The following is a 24,708-nucleotide window of genomic DNA, read 5'->3' as shown; positions in this document are numbered from 1 at the left end:
GTATATGCATGTGTATTATGTATGCATGTGTGTATTTGCTTTTTCTCAGAACTGCAGTAGGTGAAGCAGCTATGAACATAACATCAGTAAGATGATGCTGTTTTAATGAGCACTACCCAGGGAATAAATTATTAACAACAAGATGTAATAGGCGCGTTCTGTTCCAAAAATATGATTATGGTCTGAGCAGCAACCCTTTCAGAAATTGTAAATGAGCCAAATTCTGCCCTTAATCACACATTCACAGTCCTTTTTCTTTAGTCAGAGAGCAAACATAGAAGCTGATGTGTTATTAAGTGCTTGTTTTAGCATGGGAGCTTGACTGGTCGCCTTTGATCCACTCTTCTAAAGGGGCTCAAACTTACAATTAGTTTTCAAGCAGAATTGAAGCCTTCCAGTAGATTTAATCAAAGTGCTAGATAAACGCAGCCACCTTATCACATCAGCTATCGCTGCTTCAGAGTTACACCTGTTTTAACATAAAGTAAGAGAAATCAGGATTCAGCTCTGGTTGCATACAGAAACACCAACATCAGGGAAATGAAAATTCTGGAGCTGAACAGCCTTCATGTGCTGGAAAGGATGATGCATCCCAATCTTCTCTTGGGTCAGTGTTTAGTCTAGCAAAGGCCTTATACCTTTCTTGATTTTGTACAGATGGAATCCACTTTGATGTCTGCAACGGTGCTCCAGAATTACAGCTTGTTTCTAGATGTTATGGTTTTGAAGATCACCTTATAAAAATAAAACCCTAGTGTCAGCCATAAAGACACGGGTCCTTGTGACGAAGCACGCCTAAGATGCTGGGAAATACACTTTACATCCCAATATAGCGTTAACTCCAGTATCTAAATGCATCAATATGCATTAAGTAATTCACTGCTGTTAAGTTTAGGAGAAACATCTAGTTAATGCATTTAGCCCACAACCTCCAACTGCCTCCCATGCCCCCCGGGGAATCTCTTTTCTAACTGCCTATCCTACAGCATCCCCACTGACAACTCCTACTCAGCTATGCACTGCCAATAGAAACAGCTGTGACAGTTCCAAACTGAAAATGGGACTTGTGCAAATGAAATTCAGTGTAGCAGCAAAAGAAATAACCATGGGGTTGCTCCACCGATTTTCCACCCTTTGGTCCCTGCTCATCCAAATCATTCATTTTTCAGTATCCAAGAGGATGCTGTTGAACTTCAGGGTGCTGCAAACCCACCGAAACTGGCCTCATCCCACACCCAACATGCTGGATTGTGCTGATAAAGAAGGATAAACCCAGGTGAGAAATGGAGCTGAAGCAAAAGCTGATGGCAGAGAAAGCATTCCACTAGTTATAATACATATGCCCTCACCGCAGGTTAAGTTTAAAGGGCCTTGGTTGCTGGTTAGGGCAAAACAAGCCATCTTCCGGAATTAGGCTGATTTCAGCTGAAAGCCTTTTTTTAAAAATAATCTTTCTTTTGGATCTCCAGGACAAGGGGAATAAACAGCCTAAAATCCAAGGCTGAGCTATTGTTTTCCAATCTGTTTTAGCCTTCATCTTGTTGGCAGGCTGCTTTAGAAAAGCAAAAGGTTAATGAGCCAATGTGCAGTGGGATTATTGCAGTAAAGATGACAGTGAACCAGTAATTACTAATTAGATGCAGTTTAACAGGAGGAACAAGTGAAATCTCCTCTTCACCAACTGTCAATAATTAGCAGATTTGGTGAGGTTGAAATGTGTCCACAGTTAAAAGGCTGATTTTTTAATGAAATGGCACTTGACAAAAGAGCTGTATGGAGGTCACAGCCATAGCCCTCGAGACGCTTCCCTATACCATACTTAGGAGGGAAATCAGATGCAAGACAGCAGGGGGTCCCCATGAAACCATTTCTCCCTTGGGATTACATTGCACAGGGGGAGGGGAGCAGGAGGGATTCTCTGCAGTAATTTTGTCCAACTTGGATGAGAAGCAAAGGAAAGGATTTGCCAGCTGCCATGGGGAAAAATGTTTGAGAAGTGAGAAGTTCTGTGGTATTTTCTTTGCTCCTGGGTCTGAGGAATGGTTTTCTGAGAGTGGTAATCTGAGTGTGCTGGCCAAAGTCTACCCTTGGGGTGGAGTTGGTCTTGAAAGGAACTGCTCTTAGGAAAGAAGTGGCACAAGGTCCTGAAGGACTGGCAGGAGCATGGAAGCTCAGTGGCATGTGTCTCCCAAAGACTGCAGAAGACTCAAGCTGTGTCGTCAAGGCTTGGTTTCATACTGACACGCAGGTGATGCTCCGTCGTTGACTTGTGAAGCATTAAGGGGTTCATCTGAGGTTCCTTGCCTGTGTACTGATCCAGTTTCTCTTCTGGCAAAGTAACTTGACGTAGGCAAGAGTATCTTTATTTTCCACATGAAGTTAAAATGGAGAGGTGATCTGTGTGAAATCTTTAACATCCATGAAACATTTTACTTGACCAGAAGCCCCCAGCATTTAGGTGATACTGAGTAGTTGAGTACTGATGTGGTTCAGGTAGAGCTGGAGAGAAAACCTGTGGTATTTGGAAGTGTGTTGAGCCCTGTTCTGGCCTTCAGATGAAAGGTGATGCTTAACAAGGTTATTGTCTGGTGCTCTTTGGTAAGGATGGACTCATTGCTGTCAGAAGTTGGAAGGCGAATGAGTTACCCCTTCCAGAGCATAGCCCTGCACCTGGAAGGGTAAAGTGGTGGAAGATGAGGTGTCATTTGGGGAACAGCAGAATGATACTGCCATGACTGCACACAAAGGCTGGACATAATTGCACAAAACTCAAATGTAAGCTGCTAGCTCATCTTTCCTAAGAAAGAATAGCCTAAGGAAGTCGTAAACTATGTTTATGCTTAGTACAGAGGTTGAGCACACCTGGGTCACTGGCCCACGGTGCCTAGCCTGGTTAAGTGTCTGCATCCTCTCTGCATCAGTTTGGGCTTCCCAGTTCATGCTGAGGGGTAGCAGTGTCAGGGACTGCTCCCACTGAATAAAGCCTCCCTCTCCGAGGGAAGAGTTTAGGCATATGGGTGCAAACTGTGCCGCACCACTTGTCCCTGAGCCTGAGACTGGATTCTGGTTCATGTTGTCTCACACAGCTGTAGCCCTGCCTGTCCCATTGCAAGTATTGAGGAATACTTGCAATTTTTATTGAGGAATAAAAAATTGAGACTAAAAAAAAATAATTGAGGAATAAAAATACATTGCAAGTATCTCTAGGTTAATTTGATTTATGGTTTACAGGGCTTATCTGAGCTGAGTTTTGACATCAGAGGACCACAGTCTTAACCTTGCGTTGCAGAACAGTCATGTCTTCCTGCACCATGACAGGACTGTGCCTCAGCTAAGCAGTGGAAAAGCAAAGATCCTTTAGCTTTTGCTTTAAGTGTCTGAGACCGTTGCACACAAAGCAAAGGGCACATCTGTCCTCCCATACTTCCGGAGGACCCTACCCTTGCTGCCAGCCTGGGCATGGACCTGAAGTCTGGAGACCGCAGTGTTTGTCACCAGAATTTTTTGTGACAAATCCTTCCCTGCTCCAAGTCAAATCACAACCCTGGCCACAAATCTTCATGAGGTCACCAGAGCAGCTCAAAGCACCATGGAACCAGTCTCCAGTACTCAATTCTGCTGTCTCGGTAGCTCATGCAGAGAGATGAGACCTTAGTCATGCAGCACAACAGGGGTCCTCACCTGTACATCCCAAGGTGACTGTGCAGTTAACTGCAGCCTGCTGAACAGGGAAGGTTGGCCTGAAGCTGCTCGCTAAGGGGCGAGCCATGAACTTGAACCCAGCTCTGGGCTAAACAGCCAATTTTTTGGAAAGTTTTCAGTCTCCTGTGGTTTAAGACAGGAGTGCTTTTACCATTTGCTTCTCTGACGTCTCCCTTCCCTGCTCTCACCAGCCCTGTCTGGTTGTGAGCATCAAGGAGAAGAGAAGACAGTGTGTTCCTGGCTTAGCCCCCCCTTCTCAGTCCCTAGCTCCCTTCCCTAGGTTTTCCTTCACCTGTGCCAGCTGTCAGGGAAGGGTTTGCAGACCTGGTGTGTTTCCCAAGGAGCCAGACTTCACACCCTGCTTCCCCCTTGGCCCTACCTTTTGGCTTTCCCTTTACACCTCCACCGTTCCTCCCGCCCTCACCCACCTCAGCAGCCTGGCATCTGCAGAACACCTTTCCTGTCAAAGCAACCAGGAAAAAAAATAAAAATCACAGTAGCTTGTTTCCTGTGCTGCAGATTCCCTCAATTCCTTCAACAACTTGTAGCTTCCTTCTAATTGTGTTACGCAGGAAAGCTGCTGCCCAGGAGCCTGCTAGCACGGGGGAGTCTGTGCATTACTCCAAGTATTTAGGTGGCCTGAGATGGTTTACCTGGGTTTGTGGACATGCCCAGGCTTGCAGAGAGACACGTGGGGAGCTGGAGGGGTCTCTCCAGAGGATGGCAATGAGCTGTTACCATTTACTATCACAGTTATTGTTGATGTTATTCCTGTGTCCCGTAGATGCCCATGGGCTGTTCCCAACCCATCACAGGCCTCCTACACAGGTTCTTCTGTCAGCAGCAACCTATCTAGTGGAAGGTGTCCCTGCTTATGGCAGGGTTGTTGGAACTAGATGATCTTTAAGGTCTCTTCCAGCCCAAACCCCTCCCCTCTCCTCTCTATGATGCTATTCTATGAGACTATGACTTGTTCTTGGCTGCAGAGATCTGCCCCAGTTCCTGCTTCCACCTTAAGTTTCTCTCTCCCTGCCATCGTCTCCAGTGTGACACAGACAGAAAGAAGCCCGGAGCTTTTGCTGTATTTATTTGCTTTAGAGCTTGCAAGGTCAGGCCATCCTCCATTCTATAAACTTCCAGGTCAAAGTGGTAGCAGAGCTTTTGGGGGAGCTCAGGCATGCACATTCAAGGCAAGGACATAGGCAGGCTCACATGCTCTAAACCCCCTTCTCGAGCACATCTCCCAGGTGGAGTTGTTCCTAAACACGTTTTAGGGACATTTCAGGCTTAGTAGTCCTCTCTTCCTCCTCCAGTGGTGCTTTAGCCTGAGTTGTTGAACCAATATCCATAAGCTCCCTCCTGCTTCAGGAAGGGCTTCAATTCAGTGTTCGATGTTTCTGCAGAGAGCTTCTAAAATCCAAACAAACCAGAAATCTACATCACTGTGACACTCCTGTTCCCCCCAAGTCATGAACACACCCACATTCTCATTATTGTGTTGTAACGCCTCATCACTACCATGTGATGCTCTTTTAAGCTCTTTTGCTGGGACTGTAGCAGGAGGATAGGGAAGATGTTGTAGCACAGTAATTTCCTTCCACCCTCTTCCAGCTGGATACAGCAACTGTTCCAGATGCAAACCCATGGGTGGTAATCTCATAGAAGCAGTGTCTGCCTTGTCGTAGGGACACCTCCCATTTCCCAAACTCATGGTATGCTTCATTTCAGTGCCTTTGTGATTCGTGTCCTGTCACAACTGATACTCCTTTTGCTGTGGGGTCACTTACCTGAGGCATGATCAGGAGACAAGGAACGCGTTCCACAAAGCAAAGAACACTTCTGGATCAGGACATCTCCCCTTTCTGTGTTCCCCACCCACCCCGCCATGTCTTTCTCAGAATCAAAGCATTTCATGTGCCTGCTTGCTCCACAGTGAACTGTGGTTGGGAGGTCTCAGTCATTTCTTCTGAGAGCAAATGTCCTTCTTTGATGATGATCTCCAAGGTCTTTTCCAACATAAAAGCTTCTGTGATTCTTTCCAAGAGGAAGAGGAAGAGGAAGGATCTGGTCTTCAGGGGCATTAGCTCCACCATCACGCTTTGCAAGACTCTAGGAAACATGGGGGTGGTTAGGTTTACAACTGCTCAGCCTGTTTGCACCTCATGGTGTAATTATTAGTCTCAGTGACATCTCTAGTCTGGGGAAGGTCATGAGTGAGCAGTGCTCTGATTGATTTGGAGCCTCTGTCTTTGTTCTCACGTTCCCTGTCTGAGAGGCTTTGATTTGTGACTGAGCTGGTTTTTGAAGTCTGCTCATGAGAGTGGTCCTTTGTTTCACAACCAGCGTTTGCAGGAGTCAAAGGTGCTGAAAACTTTACAGGATCTGTCCCTAAAATAGCAATCTGGACCAGCAGAGCTTGTTCTTGCTGGGAAGTGACAGCTTGAACTGAACTGTTATTTGTGGTCATTCAAGGTGGGTGTGGGAGAAAGGACCCCTTTGTACTGCCCAGGGGCTTCAGCAGCAGTGTCAGCAGACAGGATCTGGTTTCATGTTTATATCTCTGTCCCTGGGATACAGGTTCAAGTATGTAAACTATCTATCCTGCAAGCACAGGCTCCTGCAGGTGTGTGGGTGCTAGTGGGCATAAAAAAACATTCCTGACACCATCTCTTTTGAGGAGTCTTCACCTCCTGATGGCTATAAGCCATTAGGAGTCAAAAGAAAGAGCTGACATCCGACAACTCCGGATAAACAGCTAAACATTAACCCTTAAAGTGGCTTGAAAAACATACTTAAAAGGCACTTTGTGGAAAGAAGCCATTTTTTTCCAGGCCTGTTAATTGCTGTCTTTCTTCAGGACACCTTTCAGCAGCTCCTACTATAAACAGAGCAGCTCCTCCCAAAGCACTTCCCGAAGGATTCCTGCCCTGCTTGCCAGGGAGCCTGCAGAGGTGGCTGCCCATCTCCTCTTGCCCTGTGCAGTCCTTCTGTGCTTCTTGGTTTTGCTGGTTTCCTCTTGCTATTTCCTTTCTTTCTTCCAGCCCACCTTGAAAACTCAGTCCTCTTTCTTGGTCACCAACAGCCTCTTTATTTGGTTCAACCAGGTTCATCCTTGCATCTTCCCCAGCTTACCCCTCTCATGGTGCACAGGGTTGGATATGTCCTTTTCAGCATGTTTGGAGATGGTTGTTTTAGTTCAGCTGGAGCAACCATACCTCAGACTACTCTGAGGGAGACATACAGGATACAAGCAAAGGAAGGCAGCTGGTTTTCCAGACTTGCCTGCTGGAAGCATGCTTGCTTTACTCAAAGAATGCCTTATTAATCACATTTCCCAAGCACAGGTACATATAATTATCTGTAATTGCTTTTTAAACCATTTGGATCTAGCAGCCTATTTCTAGTGGGGCTGCTGGTCCTTAAGAGAAGGAAATGTGGTGGAGGTTGGGATCCTGAGGAACTTGCTTAGCTTCTTTAAAGCAAGAAGGATATATCCCTAAATCCTGCAACACTCATCATGCTGTCCTTCTTAATAGCAGGAGAATCACAGGGTTTGATGTTCTCACCAAATAGCAACAAATGCTCTTTTCCTCAACAGAGCTGCTTGAGGGTTTGTACTAGAATGGACCTAATAGCTCATTTTTGTCAAAAGGGAAACTTGCCACATTCATAATGCCTGCATTCAAAAGCAGGATTATTTTTTTTCTTTCAAAAGAGGAGAGACAACTCTTAAGTCTCTTTGAAAATGCTTTTCATTCCAGCAAGGAGCAGCGACCCTAGCTAAACTCTGTGATTCTGGGGGTTCTCGAGGTGATATTTTAAGCGGGCTGATGACTTTTTTACCCATCAGTTGGCTTGAATGATCCCCCAAAAAGTCTATGTCATGTAATGTGAGGCTTCTTCCTTGAGGCCAGGCAGGAGGGTTTTTGCCCACACACTATAGACTGAATGCCCTGCACAAACAGTTTTGGAAGAATATTCTCTGCTGAAGAAGGGCCTTTACCTCATGAGGCTAGGTGACCTGAGGTCAGAACACACATGCTTCTGCTGTGATACCAGCTGAAGACATCCACCTTTCTGAAGCTCCTCTAAAAATTTATTTAATGTGGCAAACTAAGAGTTTACCCCATGAGCGCTTATGTCCTACACATGAGCAGACCTTCTCTGGAGTAAAGGAGAAAAGGCACCTTAGATCCTGCAAAGGCCTTCCGTGTGGTTCTTCCCTTCTTGAAAGACACATCATGCCATGGTCTTGGCTTCTCTCCATCACAACTTCACTTTGATTCTTCGTTCAGTCTCATGCCTGAGCTTCTACATTTTTCTGTATGGGTGGTGAGTTTGTGTCACTTGTGTCTTACCCCCTGGTTCCTTGTGAAGTGTTGCGGAACGAAGTGCCTTGCTCACTGGGGCCATGGACCGGCACCTCCTGGGTAGCAGTGAATGTGTGAAAGAAAGGAAAGCCCTTCACCTTCCTGGATTTCCAGAGAGAGCTGGGAACATCCCCTTCCTTTGGAAGACAGACAGAAATAACTTTTTTTTTATCTTGCTACTTAGAAACCTTATGGTTTCAGAGCCTCTATGTATTTTTTGGTGTTTGTTTTTTTTTAAAATACTTGAGGTTTCTGATGCTGTGGTCAACCCTTTTCTCTTCCAGAAGACTCAAACCCACAATTTTGCAATGATGTGGAGATGCTGTCATGCTGGGGGTTGACCTTTCAATCTATTTATAAAACTGGAAGACTTGAGAAGGTCTGAGAGCTGTGCAAGCCCAGTTCTAACCAAACCCAGCCCCTAAGAGTGGCTCTCATTCATCTCACCATATCTGTTCATCGTAGATGATCTTGATACACTAGAAGGGTTCCATGGGGAACTGGAAGGTTAGAGCTGGTATATTACTGCAGGACTGGTTTGGGGCAGTGAATGAACATGGGAGCTGGAGCACAGGAGTGGAACACGGCTGCTGGCCTGCTCTGTTACGGGACAGGCAGGGACACGCCAAACAGATGAAGCTCCCTTGCAGCCTTAGGTGCCTGCTGTCATATATTATTATCCCACCTGCTGACACTGTTATCATCAGTCATTTCTAGAGCACTGGAAACAAACATGCCGCTGGGCGAGGGGAGCTCATAGTGGCACTCTGCTCCAGCTTGGTTGGGCAGTAGCCTAAAATGCCATGTTTTCTTTCTTTGCATCTGATTAAAATGGTGGGGGGTTTTGATACAGGTATTATTTTTCTTCAGAGAAGCTATGATATGCTAATAACTCCTGAAGCTGAAGTTAAAAAATTCCAGCCTTGATCATAGGATTGTTGAAGTTGGGAAAGACCTTTAAGATCATCGAGTCCAACCATTAACCCAGCACTGCCAAGGCCACCCATGAAGTGGTGAAGTTGCTATCCCATAACTGACCCATAAATCCGGCAAGCCATTCTGCTCTGCTTTAGGACAGAGTCAATTGTTCCCATTTAAGGTGAGGGAAGTAACATCTTAAGCCTTGTAGCTGTTGCAAAAGCAATTGCACATCTCTATCTAAACATCTGTTGAGCACGAGGAGTATTCCTGCTTGTCTCGATACAAAAACCTGATGGCACCCAAGGTGCTGCTGACACTCTGCATTTCGTGCTTTGCTAAAAGCAGTGACGTTTTCAGGGGACGGTGCAGAGGTGTCAGCAGATGTGATAGAGTGTGAATAGCTTGTGGCACTAACAGCGTCACTGATATACTTTATATCTAACAGATGTCATAGCGTGATGCCGTGTTCAGACCCTTTCCAGCCTGGTCTGGGAAGAATATGTTTTCTGCCCTGTCCTACAGGCAGCTGGAGATGGATGCTGGTGGTCAGAGCATCCATGGCAAAAACCAGAAAAATCTGAAATGGATAAACTTCAAGAGCCAGAACAGCCAAATATTCCAGCTTTCCTCTTTTTTATTGTTTCAAGGAGAGAGCAAATGGAGATAAAATTAATTTCAAGTAGTGGTCCTTTTTAATGCCAGTTCTAGGTATGTCCAGCTGGAGGTTAGACAGCAGCACTGAGATACACCTTGGGTATAAATATGCTGACTGCAGGTCCTGTCAGAGGCAACACATTTCTCTCTTGCACTTCAGCGTATGCTTGGTTCACTCTCTGCAGAGAAATGATATATCCCTAAAACCTTACTGTTTGGAAACAGGGCTCTGAATTCAGAGCCATTTATGCGAAATCCCCCACGAAATTACTACATTGCTGGGATTTAGCAGGTTACCCACCTGCTAAACACATGGCAGTAGTTCCAGATTTGTAGTCAAATAAGAAACTTTGCCAATTACCTGGACTGCCTGATAGTTCCTTACTTTACTTGTATGCTGAATTACACGTGAATCCACTTATATGGCAGTGAAAGGGTAGTATAAATCAAATGCACTCCTGAGCTTGTTCTTATCTGCTTATTCCTCAGCTGTCCTGATCTGCTACTGGCTTTGCTTTGCTTCTAGACTTGTAAGAGAGGAACCTCTTACTCCATGAGTGTGTCTGCTCTCCTGGCGTGTTGCATCAGGGGTTTAGTTGTATCCACAGTTGCAGGCTCTGATCACTGAGTGAGGCTGTGCCATGATTTCATGAGAAGTGTAAGCCAGGCACTAGTGGTAGTGGTTGTCTTCCTGCAGGAGTACGTGACATTTTAATCTTTTTCCTAAATAGATAGGTCCAGAGCACCAGAGAGGTTTAATCTGTTTGCTTGTGCAGCAGCTCCCAGCCCTCAGTGTCTTCTCCTTCCAAAGCCACTACCTTCCCAGAACATCTTCTGGTGGTCCTTGCCCTGGACCACACCGCTGCACACCCCAGGTTGTGTGGACGTGTCGTGCAGATGCACAGCCCTTGCAACGCTCTGCTCGCAGCATGCACAGGCTCTGCCCCACCAGCACAGCTGCTTCCTCGGCACAGCCCCGGCTGGAAAAGCACGTCTGCCCTGCTCCTTGCAGGGGGAAATCACAAGCTCTTAGGGAATGTCATTCCCCCGGTGCAGTTGAATACCTTGGTGTGTCAGACAAAAGGAGAGGATCAAAGCAGGGATGGCGAGAAAGGAGGCTCTAACCCCTCACCCGCAAGCGCCCGGTGCCTCTGCACCAGCTGGCACACAGCTCTTTGATCCCTGCGTTTCAGGGGGTCCAGCCCTCCCTCCCCGCACCGACCCCAAAGTAGTCAGCACTTCTTTGGGAAGGTGGATGGTGTCAAACCTGTGAGCAGGCTCCCACCAAGCCATGGGGCTCTTACATCCCAGGTGGGGCTGGATTTGGTCCAGTTGTGACAGTGATGGGTGGAAGGACACCCAGCTGATGGGTTACGAGTGGCAGTGGTGGCTTCCCAGGCTCTGGTTATGCTTTGTTAACACCTTAGCCAGTATGAGGGGTGGAAATGGAGTCAAAACAACTTGTTTACATGGTTTTGAGAAAAGCATTTTGACTAGGTACGATGCTTTTTCTTATGAAAATGGAATGTTTCTTTAAAACTGGGGCATCTGAAAGACTTGAGAGAAACGAAGAATGAAGAGAACTGTACCAGCCAACTCTTAAGTTCAATTTTTAATAGTAATTTGAAGGAAAACCTAACAAAATCCGCATTTATCACGAATTCATTTTCCCCCAGCTTTGTGATTTGGCCAGCAAGCTGAATATCAATTATTTATGAAGTTATTTGTTACCATGTACATTACCCATGAGATCATCTCTCAACCAGTGTGTTCAGTTTTGGGGGTACATAGGGGTTTTTAACTATGTAGAAAAACTGGGAAGTGGTCAGAAAAGAGCTTTAACACCAGTATTTCAAACAATAATGTGCCTTGCAGAGCAGGAGCATGAGTTTTATCTGTAAATTTTAACAAAGATGGTTAAATTATCTTTGAATACTTTCATGGGAAGAAAATTTCTGGCAGGAGAGAGCTCCATAGTGCAGCAAATAGATAAATGCAAAGCTGTAATTCTGAATTTAGAAAAACACAAGCCATGGGGATGGCTGATGCTCTTTGAAGCAGGGTACTGAGAGGTCTTGTAGCTCCCCTGTTGCTTGGACTCCTTAACCAGAGGCTGAATATCTTTTGAAAAACATTTTCTGTGATTTAATCAAAAAGGTTTGGGGTGAGATGGGGCATTTCCTAGCTCCTCTCACTTGTCAGGTCACCTTCAGTTGGTCATAGGTCCATAGCATTTCCAAGAGACACTCCTTAGCAAACACTGATTTCCTCATCTCATTCCTTAGTGAGTGGATCCATGGAGAGCACTTGAATTGTTGATGTCTGGGAAAAGCTTTGGAAAGAGTTTATCTGAACAGAGGAGAAAAAAATCTTGCTGTGTTTAAATCATTCAGCATGCATTTTCCAATTTCGGAAAGCCTTATAAAACTGAAGCATGAGTTTAGAATTGTGATTGTGGCCCCATCAGCGTGCTTTCAGCTACTGTCAATTAAAAGAAGAAAAAAACATCTGAAAGGAGAACGTTAGGCAGTCTTACCGTGGGAACAAAACCATTGAAAACCCAGTCAAGTTGGGGTTTGACCCCAAGTAAGCATGTTAAACCAAATTTAAAGAGGTTCTGCTTCTCGGCAGAGTTGCATTAGGTGACCATGAGTTGCAGGTGAAACGAAGCCTCAATGGACCTGTACAGAGGTGCTTTCACACCACGGTTGCGCCAAGCTACAATCAGAGTTGCCTGGTGGCCATGGCATGGCTGATGAGCAGTAGCTCATCTATCCTGGGCAAAACATGATCTTTTTTCACTGAGGACAGAGCAGAGCTGTTAGCAGTGCTGGATGTCCTCCACCTCTCCATCTAGCTGTGCACAGAACCCACCACCATGGAAGCAGCAGCTGCTGGTCCTTCACAGTGCTTCATTGTTGGAGGCTGTCTTGGGCATAAGGATCACAAAATGATTATGTGCTGCTGGAGAAGGTTATGGAGCAGATCATCCTGAGTGCCATCACACGGCACATGCAGGACAACCAGGGGATCAGGCCAGGCAGCGTGGGTTGATGAAAGGCAAGTCCTGCTTGACAAACTTGATCTCCTCCTGTGACAGGGTGACCCTCTCAGTGGACAGGGAAAGGCTGTGGCCGGTGTCTGCCTGGGCCTTAGTGAAGCCTCCGGCACCGTCTTCCACGGCATCTCCTGGAGACAGCGGCTGCGCGTGGCTGGGGCGGGTGAGCTCTGTGCTGGGCTAGGGGCTGGCTGCTGGCCGAGCCCACAGCGCGGTGGGGAACGGAGTCCCATCCCGCTGGCACCGGGCACACGGGGGTCCCCAGGGCTCAGCGCCGGGGCCGGGGCTGTTCAACGTCTTCACCGACGGCCCGGCCGAGGGGACGGAGCGGCCTCAGTCAGTCGCAGGGGGCACCGAGCCGGGGGGAGCGTGGCTGTGCCGGGGGCGGGGGGCTCTGCGGGGGGCTCCGGGCAGGCCGGGCCGAGGGGCCGGGGCCGGTGGGGTGGGGGTCCCCAGGGCTGAGTGCCGGGCCCTGCCCCTGGGTCACACCAGCCCCCGGCAGCTGCGGGCTGGGGGCAGGGGGCTGGGAACTGCCCGGCGGGACAGGGCCCGGGGGGGCTGGGCGGCAGCGGCTGGGCATGAGCCCCCAGCGTGCCCAGGTGGCCCAGGAGGCCAGCGGCGTCCCGGCTGGTGTCCGAAACGGTGTGGCCGGCAGGGCCGGGGCAGCGCCCGTCCCCCTGCCCTGGGCACCGGTGGGGCCGCCCCGCGGGGCCTGGGCTCAGCGTTGGGCCCCTCACGGCCAGACAGACACTGAGGGGCTGGAGCGTGTCCAGAGCCGGGCAGGGGCTGGGGCAGGGGCTGGGGCACCAGCCTGGGGGGGCGGGGGGGTCAGCCTGGAGAGAAGGGGGCTGGGGGGGACCCGGTGGCTCTGCAACGGCCTGGCAGGAGGCTGTAGCCAGGGGGGTCGGTCTCTGCTCCCCAGGAACCAGCGACAGGACGAGAGCAAACGGCCTCACGTTGCGCCAGGGGAGGGTGAGATTGGGTGCGAGGGAACATTCTGCACCGAAAGGGCTGGCAGGCGCTGGCACAGGCTGCGTGGGGACAGGGGTGTCATCATCCCTGGGGGTGTTCAAAAACCATGTGGCTGTGGTGCTTGGGGACATGGTTCAGTGGTGGCCTTGGTAGTGCTGGGTTAACGGTTGGACTGGCTGATCTTAAAGGTCTTTTCCAACCTAAACAGTTCTGCAGTTCTGCGGTGCCATTCATTAACCACAGTCCTTGTTACACCTCACGGAGCTTCACTAGGGCTCTGTTAGCTTGGCACTGCTCTTGGCTGCTGCCCTGTTGTCTAATGGCCCAGGAGGAGATGGCAGAGGGCTGCTGGAAGGGCCAGGAGGGCCCTCCCGAGCTCTGAACTGGGGCCACCCACCACCAAATCTCCTCATTGGCATGGCCAAGGCACCAGCAGAAGATGTGGTGACCAGCCTGATCCTCCCTTCCCCCACCTCCCAGTGCAGCATCCATCAGTCCGCATGACCCTCCCCCTACCAAAATTGGCTGCTTTCTTCCTTCTTCTCTCTCCCCCCTCCTTTTTTTTGGCTGAGTGATGAGCTGTATGCCAAATCCATCTGCTCCTGTCTCCCCTAGCTGCCTTCCATATCATTACAGGATCCCTGGCAGCAAGCCTAGACCTATCTCTCTCCCTGCACTCTTCGGAGCACATTCCTTTCTACACCTTTTCCCGAGCTGGGATAGAAATGAGTATCAACCCCAAACAAAAAGCATCTGCTTTCTGCCTGCTTCTGCTTCACCGGCCGCGCATGTACGCTACACCCGTGTCAGCAGCGAATGCAAAACACACACAACCCCCCACCTCACCGCCCCGCATCCAGCATGGGCTGACGAAACTTTGGGCGCCGGGAGCCTGCCTCACACCCTCTCCCTCTCCGTCTCCGCAGCACCAGCTGTGACCACCGCACCATTTGTTCCTCCAGCCCACGCCAGCACTCAGAGCCAGTTCTTTATCACCCCAATTAGCCTTGTCTGTGCTGATGAGAGGAGAGAGGCTTCCACTGCAAGGCAGAGATGGGGGGAAGAGAGCTGGCGTGTGGTGGGCACCGTGAGAGGCGATTCTCTTTACAGCGGCTTTGTTCCCTGGGAAGGATAGATTTCACCGGGTCAGGAGCACCACTAAAAAGCCAGCACTGTCATCCTGACTGCATTACCTGGGTGATACTGGTTTATAAACAGTTGCTTGAATAAGGTCAGGGGACACCATTTCTGGAGTTTTTTCCCTTTTTTCTTCATGCACGTGGCTATCTGCTAGAGGGAAGAGGAACATCCTTGGGCTGCATCAACTCCCAGGTGTTGCAATGGGCTGTGGCTAGCACCAGCCACATTTCTGGATGGGTTTGGAGGTGCACCATGGCCATGTCCCCAGCGAGGACTTCCCTGCATCTGTAGCAAAGCTTCCAGTAGCCTCACAGGGTGGGTGAAGCAATTCCCCCTTCTCCTGCTGCCTAGTTACAGTGTCACCCATGCTGGTGTGTCAGGATATGAGCAGTCAATGCTGCACTGATGCTCATGCAACCATCAGCCTGAAAGTATGGGGGTTTCCCCCAAAAAGCCCCTTGTAGCACTCTGTGGGAGTGGTGCTTTTACACTGTGGTTCCCTCACTGCTGTTGTGAGCTTGTTTCCCTCCTGGACTTCTCCTGGATTCGTTGTTGAGTTGAAGGAAGGCCCTTTTCTGGTAGGCACCTCAGTGCTGTCATCCCAGAGGCTGGAAGGGGATCCATCCTTCGCCCCAGCACAGGTAGATGTGCCTCATTGGGAGGAAGAGGATGGACACAACTCAAACCCAGTCCTATGGTGGGCACTCGGTTTGAAAGGACAAAATCACCCCGTGTAGGTGGGGCATGTCCTGTCGGTGTTAGTCCAAACAGGGCAGAACCTGTTCCCCAGAGCACCCTCCATGGCAGTAGTTCCCTGTTAGAGGGGTTCCCAGCATGGCCGTGACAAAGGTGGACCCTGCTGGGGGTCTTCTTTGAAGCTGAGACAAGGAACTTGACAGGAAACTCTGTTGGTCTCCAGGTCCATTTCACAATGCCATGTCCAGTGGAAGGCTGGCTGAGCAGGTCCAGGTTGCTGGACAGCTGGAATAGCAGTTTACACCAAAATAGGTGAAATTATACTTTCCAACAAAAACCCTTGAGGGATTCAAATACTGAACTGGTACACAATAAGGTTGTGTCTTAATGTTGTCTTGATACCCGTAGCCCACCACCCGGATGCTTCTCCCTGTCCCTCTGCATTTGATTTCCCAGGGAGAGGAGTAAGTTACTCCTGACGCATTTCTGAATGGCTTTGCCAGTGCTGCTGTGGAGTACATCCCTCCTGTATCTGCCTCCTTGGTGCAGGTGCACCCATAGCTGAAGCTCTAGAGCAGGTTTTTTTACAGCCAACCAGAAAAAGATCCACAGGATTGCTCCAGTTCAGCCAGTCACCCCCAGCAAATTTATTTCACATCTTCCCAGGCTTCAGAAAGGGGCTTAAGTGGGTTCAGTAATACCCAACTCCAAACCAATGCCTGTGACCGGTTGCATCTTCTTTCACGATCTTCAGAGGAGTCCCTGACCATGTGTCCATCTTGCGTTAGACATTCATCCCCTTGTCCTTCTGCTCAGACATCATAATCTGTCTCTGAACTATCACACCTCAGTCCCGTCCCTCCTAAAGCCATCCTGTCTAACAGCCTTGTGTACAGCCTTGCCATGAATGAAGAGCTCAGCCGTGCAGGGAAAGGAGGCCGTTTCCCTCCTGAACCCGTGGGAAGGGAGCTGAAAGGACCTACAAGCAGTTACCTCATCTGTCTCCTTCCACCAAGACAAGCTCAGTTCTGCTTAAACTTTTCTTGATGAGTTTGATCTAATTTGTGCTGAAAACTTCCCACCACAGAGACACCGCACCTTCCCCAAGCATGTGGTTGCAATACTTTGCTCCTTCCCACTAGGATACTCTTCCTGCTGTTCAGCTTGGATCTTACTCGATGCTTTTTGAATTGTGTCCCAAGAGAGTGTGAACAAAACATTACTCCTTTCTTCTGTGCCATAGCCTCTTGCACACACCAATACCACCATGCCTCCCTTGAACTTCTCTCTTCCAGACTCAACCCCTCTGAGGCCTCAGTGGTTTCCCACAGGTCTTGCTTTCAGACCACTCCTCTGGGGTCCACCGTGGCAGATGTGACTTTCCTTGGACCTCCCACCTCTCCAGCCTCCACTGGAGAGGGAGGGACCTGATGGCTCTCCGTTAGCTTTCTATGGAGACTTCCCACTAGTAGGTTGTGTTTTTTCTGGCTGAGCTGCCCCACATCCCCAAGCCCTACTGACACCAGCATGGACGGTCAGGGTTGGACACCCCAATCCAGGTCATTTTAAAGCATTCTCCTCTTGATATTTTCATACCAGTGGGTGAAACCACCCAGCCCCAATGCCTCAGAGCTTTTCTTTCTGTCTCTGGCAGAAAAATAAGAAAACAATAGGAAGAAAAGCTGCGTCAGAGCCAGGCAGATCGGAGTTAATCCTCCCTCAAAATGGATCCCGTCAGTGCCGGTGGTGTACGTGAGAATCGCCTCTCCTGCACCTTTGCTGGGTACTCTCCCCGGCACAATGCTTCACTTTGTGTTTCAGCACAGAAAGAAATGGTGAAGTTGCTAATAATGGCACTAAAAGAAAATATGCTACATCTGTTATGGATAGCAGTACAAAATTAGCTGATCACACCTCTGACACCCAAGATGTCTTCACTTAAAATACTCGTTGGCTTACTTTACATAATTTGCTGATTATATTTAAAAGAAATACAATTTTGCAATTACTGTTCTTTCTGGTGTGCTATCTATGCATCATTTTCTTTTTATGTTTATATATTTCTCCTTCATTAGTGCAGTCTGAAGGGTGATTAGATCCCTTCAAACATTTTACAGAGGTTAAACGTTGATTAAGATTTAATTATTACTGTAAATAGCTTGGAATGACATATGGTGCAAAAACCTGACATATGTGCATTTGAATAAATGAAGTGCTATTTCCCATGATGCTTCAGTAGCTGTTTAACAGCTTTGCTGAAGGGTTATGTTGCACCTCATGTTAAGATTGCTTTGATGTTATATTTTGTTGGGTTTTTGCAGCTGAAAGCTAAGAACAGTTTTTCCAGTTTTTAAAAACATTGAATATTTTAAATACCTAAATTGTTTTGCACAAATTTTTGCTAATTTGTCTAACTAGGTTAAACATTTTCAAAAGCATTTCGATTTTAACGTGGGTTCCTAGCATTGTGTCAGCAACAGCATCAATTCAATGTATAGGATTTCTAAAAGTCTGGTCTTGCAAGGTGCCCCATCCCAGTTGGGAGCGGGATCTTTGCTTGGTGTTGGATCCAGGAGTGCCATGGATCCCTCCCAGGGATGCAAAGGTTCGGAGTGATTTGAGAGCAAGGGGTAGAGCTTCATGTGAAGCCAGCGGAAGGAAAAAATTAGGAAAGAGCTGGAGATTTTATGGAGACAGAGAAAGGGGCAGGTGGATTTTAGCTGTGATCTATCCCTGTTGGAGGATACAGAGCCATGGTCCAGGATCCGAGTGAGGGTTTGCTGTCCCCTCATGTCACCAGGCAGCCCTCAGCTTCACCTGGTCCCTATGGGTGCAAACTGCAGCTTTGGGGACTGGATTCCTTCTAGCACCATGCAAGGGGACCTCGGCTGTGGGAAAAGGAAGGGATGTCTCCTGGAAAACGATGGGTGGGATCCGTTTGATTCTTAGAGACACTCTATAATTCATTGAACACTGCAAGGCAGTGAGCGTGCATCATTTCATGGAATATAAGTCAATTCAAATGGAGTTGTTTGGAGATTTGAGCAGAGTAAAGCACATTAAAATGACATGGAATAGGCATGATTGACATTGTAGTATTTACATATTAATTTATTGATCGATTGAACTCCTGCTGCAGCACAACACCACAGTACCGATTCTGATCTCTGATCTTGCCTCCTCTTTGATTTCACAGATTGAGACATCTCGGCTGGAGCCAGAAATCGCAATGGCCACTACCAGTAAGACTGTAGTCTACAATAAAGGATTGTAAGTGGAAGTGGACCATCTCAGCCCAGAAGATTTGGGGAGGGAAAGGGGGAAACTTAAGATCCCGACTGGGAAAAAGAAAACATCAAGATAAAACAAATAATAGAGCTCAGCGATAGTAACGTATTACTGCTCCTGGCGAACTGGGAGTAAATTAACACTTGCAGAGAACTGACACCTCACACCAGTCAAATAGATTAATATTAAAAATTTTAAATTAGCAACAGGAGCAGCAACAAAAAAATCACATTGAAACACTTTAGAGAACTAGCTAAAGAGGAATCTCAGAACTTAATAGCGCTGCATGGAGGGATGTTTAATGGTGTGTTTACGTGGTTATACCTAACTACATGAAAGCAGGCTTCACCAAGCAAATTTTATTTTTGATGCAAATTAAATCTCCACACTGATGCTGCACAAAAGTAATTCCATAGAGATCAACGGGTGCATGAATGTGAAGCGCTTGATAAGGTGTTTGATAAGTGTCCTGTATTGATTTCATGCCAATCCTGCCCCAGTGATCATGCGCAAAAGTAGCCTTCCATGGTTCAATGTGCAGTGCTCCATTAGCACGGTGAAGGACATAGCCTGTGTGCCCTTCTTCCCTCCCTCCTTCTTCTGCAGATGGTCCTGGTGGCATCCTGTTATTCACTGCACTTGCAAAGCTTAGTGCCACAGGAGCTTACCGCTGGGCATATCCACAAGGGCCCGGGTTTCAGGATACTGGAAAGCCAACATGCCCACATGTTGAGTAGGAAGGGATTGTACAATAAAATATATGATCGATCCGCTCTTCTTTGCACAGACGGGAAGGATGGAGTTTGTCCCACCTAACACAGACCCTCTAAAAGTAAGGTTGTTAATCTCAGCTGATTGGCTAAGCCATGCTTTACTAACCTAGTTGTCCAAGGACAGAATATGCTTAACTTTCGATCAGCCCTGCAGCGGTCAGGCAGTTGGACTAGATGATCATTGTAGGTCCCTTCCAACTGGAACTCTTCTCTTCTCTTCTCTTCTCTTCTCTTCTCTTCTCTTCTCTTCTCTTCTCTTCTCTTCTCTTCTCTTCTCTTCTCTTCTCTTCTCTTCTCTTCTCTTCTCTTCTCTTCTCTTCTCTTCTCTTCTCTCTTCTCTTCTCTTCTCTTCTCTTCTCTTCTCTTCTCTTCTCTTCTCTTTTCTCTTCTCTTCTCTTCTCTTCTCTTCTCTTCTCTTCTCTTTTCTCTTCTCTTCTCTTCTCTTCTCTTCTCTTCTCTTCTCTTCTCTTCTCTTCTCTTCTCTTCTCTTCTCTTCTCTTCTCTTCTCTTCTCTTCTCTTCTCTTCTCTCCTCCTCCTCCTCCTTCTCCTTTCTTCATCTTCATCTTCCTCTTCTTCTCTTGTCTGTTTTTGCCAGTGCTTTCAGCCAGCAAAGCCAACGTTGCCCAAAGCCTTGCTGCAGTGCAGAGGAGGATCACAAAGCAGAAACCAGTTGGCAGGACAGCTTCACCTGGCAGCCGTGCCAAGCTGATGGCTTCATGAGACTGCAACCTCAGAGGGGTGAAGTGCCCTCTGGAGATAGCTGGCTGCCTGGCTGTCTCTTCAACTGCTCCACTTTGGGGTGTTTAAAGTGAGGCGGGGCACGTCCCCCCAGCACTGCACTGAATCCTGCCCTTGCATGGGTTTGGGGCCATAATTTGGCTTTCTGGTATTTTGTACCCGAGAGTAAACCCCAGGTGACTCCCTGAGGGCCAGAGAAGTCAATGTGGATTTTTAACATAGTCACCAGCAGAAGACCACGCCAATAGTGAGCTCTGCCTCTGGGATCATTGTAGGGATGGAGCTGCGGTGGTGATAAACGCACAGGCTATCATCCTTCAGATGCCAGTTTGTTGGGGGGGTTGGGGAGGGTGGGGGGAGCGAGGGAAACCAAATTGCCACTGACACAGAATGTATTTGAAAGATTTATTGCAATGCTTGAAATTGGGAGGCCTGAGCCCTGCCGTGTGCTCCTCCACCGCTGACTGCTCGCACTCCCTACTGGAGTCAGACCTGTAGGAACTGGAGTTACGCAACGGTCAGGCCAGCTCAGGAAGACTGATTCTGTCTCCACACTGGTGTAAATCAGAAATAATTGCACAAAACAAATAAATTTTGCGGATTTACATGCCAGTGTGCAGGGGAGGAGAGGCCAGCTCTGGGCTCTCCACAGCTACTGTTGATGGGCCAGCTCCTGGTCACCGACACTGGTGGAAATGCAGAGTGGGTCCAGTTACACTCATGGAGCTATTCTGGATTTACACCAGGGTAAGGGACAGCTGGATTTCACCCAGTAGAGTTCTTCTAATGCACTAGATGAGATGAATGTATGCTCTGGAGGAAACAAAGCCACCCCATCTGCTCCAGGTGGGATTTGGAGAGGCTGCAGGGAGGTGGCGTCTGTCCTATGGACATTTTCATGGGCATCTGTCCCACGGGCAGCACAGTGCAGAATCAGGCCCCATATTTTGCCCTGGGAGTAACTCACTCCCCGCAGCATTGAAAGAGGGGGGCAGCCTTCCAGCCCCAGGAAGCAGGGCGGGGATGCTGGCAATCCCCAAACAGCAGCCTGCTGATGGGAACCACAGTGGTGAGTCTTTGGAGAGTCAGCTGTGATGAACTGTGTGCCTGGAAAGGGCCCTTTCCATTGCTGCAGGGGGTGGGAGGAGGCGAGGACCACTGTCAGGTGCTGAGGGTACAGGTACCCCTTGCACACACATCCACATGTGTGTGCAGCAGGGAGAGAGCTACTCTGAGTCTCAGACTTCAATTTACGGCTCCGCTGAGCCTGCAGAAGTTAGAAGCCAAGCCGCATCGTGTTGCACAGAGGCACAACTTGCATTCTTCCTCCTCCTGAATGGAAATGCGAGGCTGAGACAGAAACAGCCTCTTGTGTTGACAGGGAGAAGCCTCCTGGCTCTGGTGCCTGTCTGGGTGGATCATTTCCCCTTCCCCAGTGGGTTTTGTTGCTGCCTGAACCATTCTGCTGCAAGCTTGTTCATCCCAGGCTCTGATTTTTGGGGGTGGGGGAGTGGGGAGGGAGAAGCGATGGAGACTGCACTTTGCTGTGAGGTTTCAGAGAGGTGGAGAAGGGAGGGAGACCCTGATTTGGTTTTGCATCGTGATCACCAGTCAAAGGTTTTGGTGGCTGTGAGCTCCAGCTACCTGCAGGGCCCACAGATGGAGCGAGGAATTTGCAATGGGGGAAAGGGGTCGGGGTTTTGCCTGCTATGGTTCTTTAGGAGACACCCAAGGAAAAGCATGGATTGAGCAAGTTCTGCCTCGGGAAGGAGCCAGTTCCGAATTTTCTCTATGATGGGGAGCGAGTATGGGGGTTTTCCCTACACACACATCACCTGCAGAGTTCCAGCTGCGCCAGCTGTTAATTGGCAGGGGGTGCTCATCGTGTTAATCCAGTGATGCTCAATAAGGACTGCACTAGTTTGGAGGAGGATAGATTTAGGGCTTATTAAGCCACACGGCTCCTGTGACTCACGAGGGCCTGATCCTGCTTGAGGGGGTGAGGACCAGCTTGAGGGATGTCAGAGGAACTGCGCTGCGAGATTATGGCTCGGCTCAAAAGCAGCTGCACAGTCGAACAAATGACAATCAAACAGTCTAAATGAGTCTGGATTTATCATCTTCCCGTACAAACCCCGTCAAACTTGTTTCACTGTATGTGTCATGAAAATGGGTCTCAGTCAACTCGGCAGAGTTTGTGCTGAGAAATAAATACATCCCAGGGTCCTGAGTCAGGCGTTTTCTGGTGTTTATGTCTAAGAGCCGGAGCAGGCAGCCCATCACAGCCTCTGGCAGGCTGGCAACAGCATTTGCTCTCAGATTTTGTTCAAATGCAACTCAGAATGTTGTGCCCCATACCCAAAGCGCTGGGAAGATGCTCCTGCTTGGAGCTGGGAAGGGAGAGCCACCACCGCATGGGGTTCAGTTCCCTTTTCTCACCTCTTCTGGGAGCATCTGCAGGTCTTGCCTTGCGAGTTGGCACTTGCAATCAGTGATACCCATGAAGTTGGGGACCTGAGGACTTGACCGCGCATCTCCCAAAACCACATGCATCCTCTGCCTCTGTACAGTCAGGATGGTGCAGACCCATCTCTTGCTGCCCTTCCCCTCGCTGTCCCCTGGCTTGGTGGTGAGTGGGACAAGGTGCATGCATGAAGAGCACATTTTGGTGGCCCCATGGTCCCAAACTCTTGGGCACCACGAGACCACGGTGTCCCCATGCTGGGACACTGAAGCTGCCTGATGCAGTTCAGCTTTGGAGCCACCACCATCCCAACGCAAGTGGGTGTCAAGATGCATTTTTATTGAAAAGCAGCAGAATGGCTCAGCAGACACCGACCTGACCCTTATGGATCTTAAAAGACCATTTTGCTAGCAGGGGGCTCATGGTTGGGCTCCCTCGTGCAGCGGTTCCAGCACTGGCTGGGCACAGTTGCTGCCATTCGTGGTGGGACCGCCAGTGAGCACCTAAATATCACGTTCAACTCTTCCTATGTCAGAAATGAAAAGCATGGAGCTGGGAGAGCGGCAGCACATTAGTTCTGTTTATTAGGACAGCAAGTTGTGCCAGAAAAGACTACACACAACAGCTAATGATAACATTATGCACATTCACTTAATAACTAATTAATCTCTTAGACTTTCCTAATGTACAAAAAGGAGCCTTCGGTTTGCAAGAACAACCCAACCATTTGCATTTCTTATTTCCTATAATTGGGGAAGTGGAAGAAACGGAGAGCAAAAAACCCACCACACATATCAAGTTGTTCACCTCGGCAGATAATAATAATGAGATGATCATCTCCTGTAGTATTTAATTAGAAATGTCGCAGTTAATTGATTTCTTGGATATGTTAATTAAGAAATAATGAGGACCAGGTTGCAGCAAAAGGTGCCAGCGAGAAGTTTGGAGTCTCTCCTGGAAGATGTGTCTGTTGGCTGCTCCCTGAGCCGGCCGGGGGACAAGCAGGGGACAACCTGGGGGTTGTGTCACCCACATCCCAGACTCACCTTTCAGCTTGGGCACAGCTCAGCTCCTTCCGTTTTTGCTTATTGCTTATTTTTCTGCTCCACATCCCTGTGTGTGGCTGGGCGCGGGCAGATGCCCAGCTCCTGGCAGGACAGGCAGCAGGTCACCCTGTTTGCTGCCCATCCCAGCGCTGCGCATCGTTGGGATGCAGGATGAGCCACCAGATGCTGGACCCTGCTGCCCTGGGACAAGCGACACTGGTAGATCTCAGGGTTGTACCAATGCCACATAGATGAGAGATGTAGGTGTCCCCTCCACTTCGATTGGCTCCTCTCAAAGGGCTGTGATGGAGATCCGGAGCCTGGGATGCCCTTCAGCTACACGGGGGAACACAGGGGCTGCTGACATGTTGCGGTGGGACCCTGAGAGCCTTTGAGCAAAGTTTTTTAGGCTACAAAGAAGCCCACCTGAGAAGCTGGCCTGGCTCTGAGGGCGTTCCCAGTGTCAGGTGTGGAGGCTTGAAGTGGTCCTGGTGGTGAAGATGCCCCCCAGCCCTGGGTATCTCCAGGGGTCGCTTTAGGCAACGTCCACTTTTGGCTTTTTTTCCCCTTTTCTATGGCTTATTCTGCACCCAGCACCCTCAGCCGCCCCTCCTCACGCCATCACCCTCCGGCACCCAGTCCGAATGCACCTTATAACCGCGCCAATGGCAAGTCCCTGGGGACGTGGCGAGGGGGTCGCCTGCCAGCACCCGCATGTCTTCCAGCGGCCAGTGTCCCTCGCTCGGCCGCCCTCGGGCACCTGCCCTGTGCACCGTCTCTTTTTAACCTTCTCAGTAGAGTTACTGACCACGACACTCTGTGTAACGCTCAGACCTGTCTGGAATAAAAAAGTTTGAAGAGGTGGCGGTGTGGCTCAGCCTCCCT

General features: G+C 48.9%; 1 protein-coding gene across 3 annotated transcripts in view; it reads left to right on the top strand.

Annotated features, from left to right (window-relative positions):
* The window catches only part of SFXN5 (sideroflexin 5), a 134,537-nt gene that overhangs the window by 84,826 nt on the left and 25,003 nt on the right, over nucleotides 1–24,708 (top strand). For 2 of the 3 annotated variants that reach the window (XM_080379600.1, XM_080379599.1), the window contains one exon: nucleotides 18,710–24,683. The exons of the other annotated variant lie outside the window; for it this stretch is intronic. In XM_080379600.1, the coding sequence (XP_080235726.1) occupies nucleotides 18,710–18,787 (78 nt within the window). In that variant the 3' untranslated portion in view covers nucleotides 18,788–24,683. Of the gene's footprint in view, nucleotides 1–18,709; nucleotides 24,684–24,708 lie in introns of those variants that run through there. 3 annotated transcript variants of the gene reach the window in all.

Source organism: Falco punctatus, assembly GCF_963210335.1.
Source record: "Falco punctatus genome assembly, chromosome: 1".
Classification (NCBI taxonomy): Eukaryota; Metazoa; Chordata; class Aves; order Falconiformes; family Falconidae; genus Falco; species Falco punctatus.
This window is presented reverse-complemented; position numbering and strand designations above follow the sequence as displayed.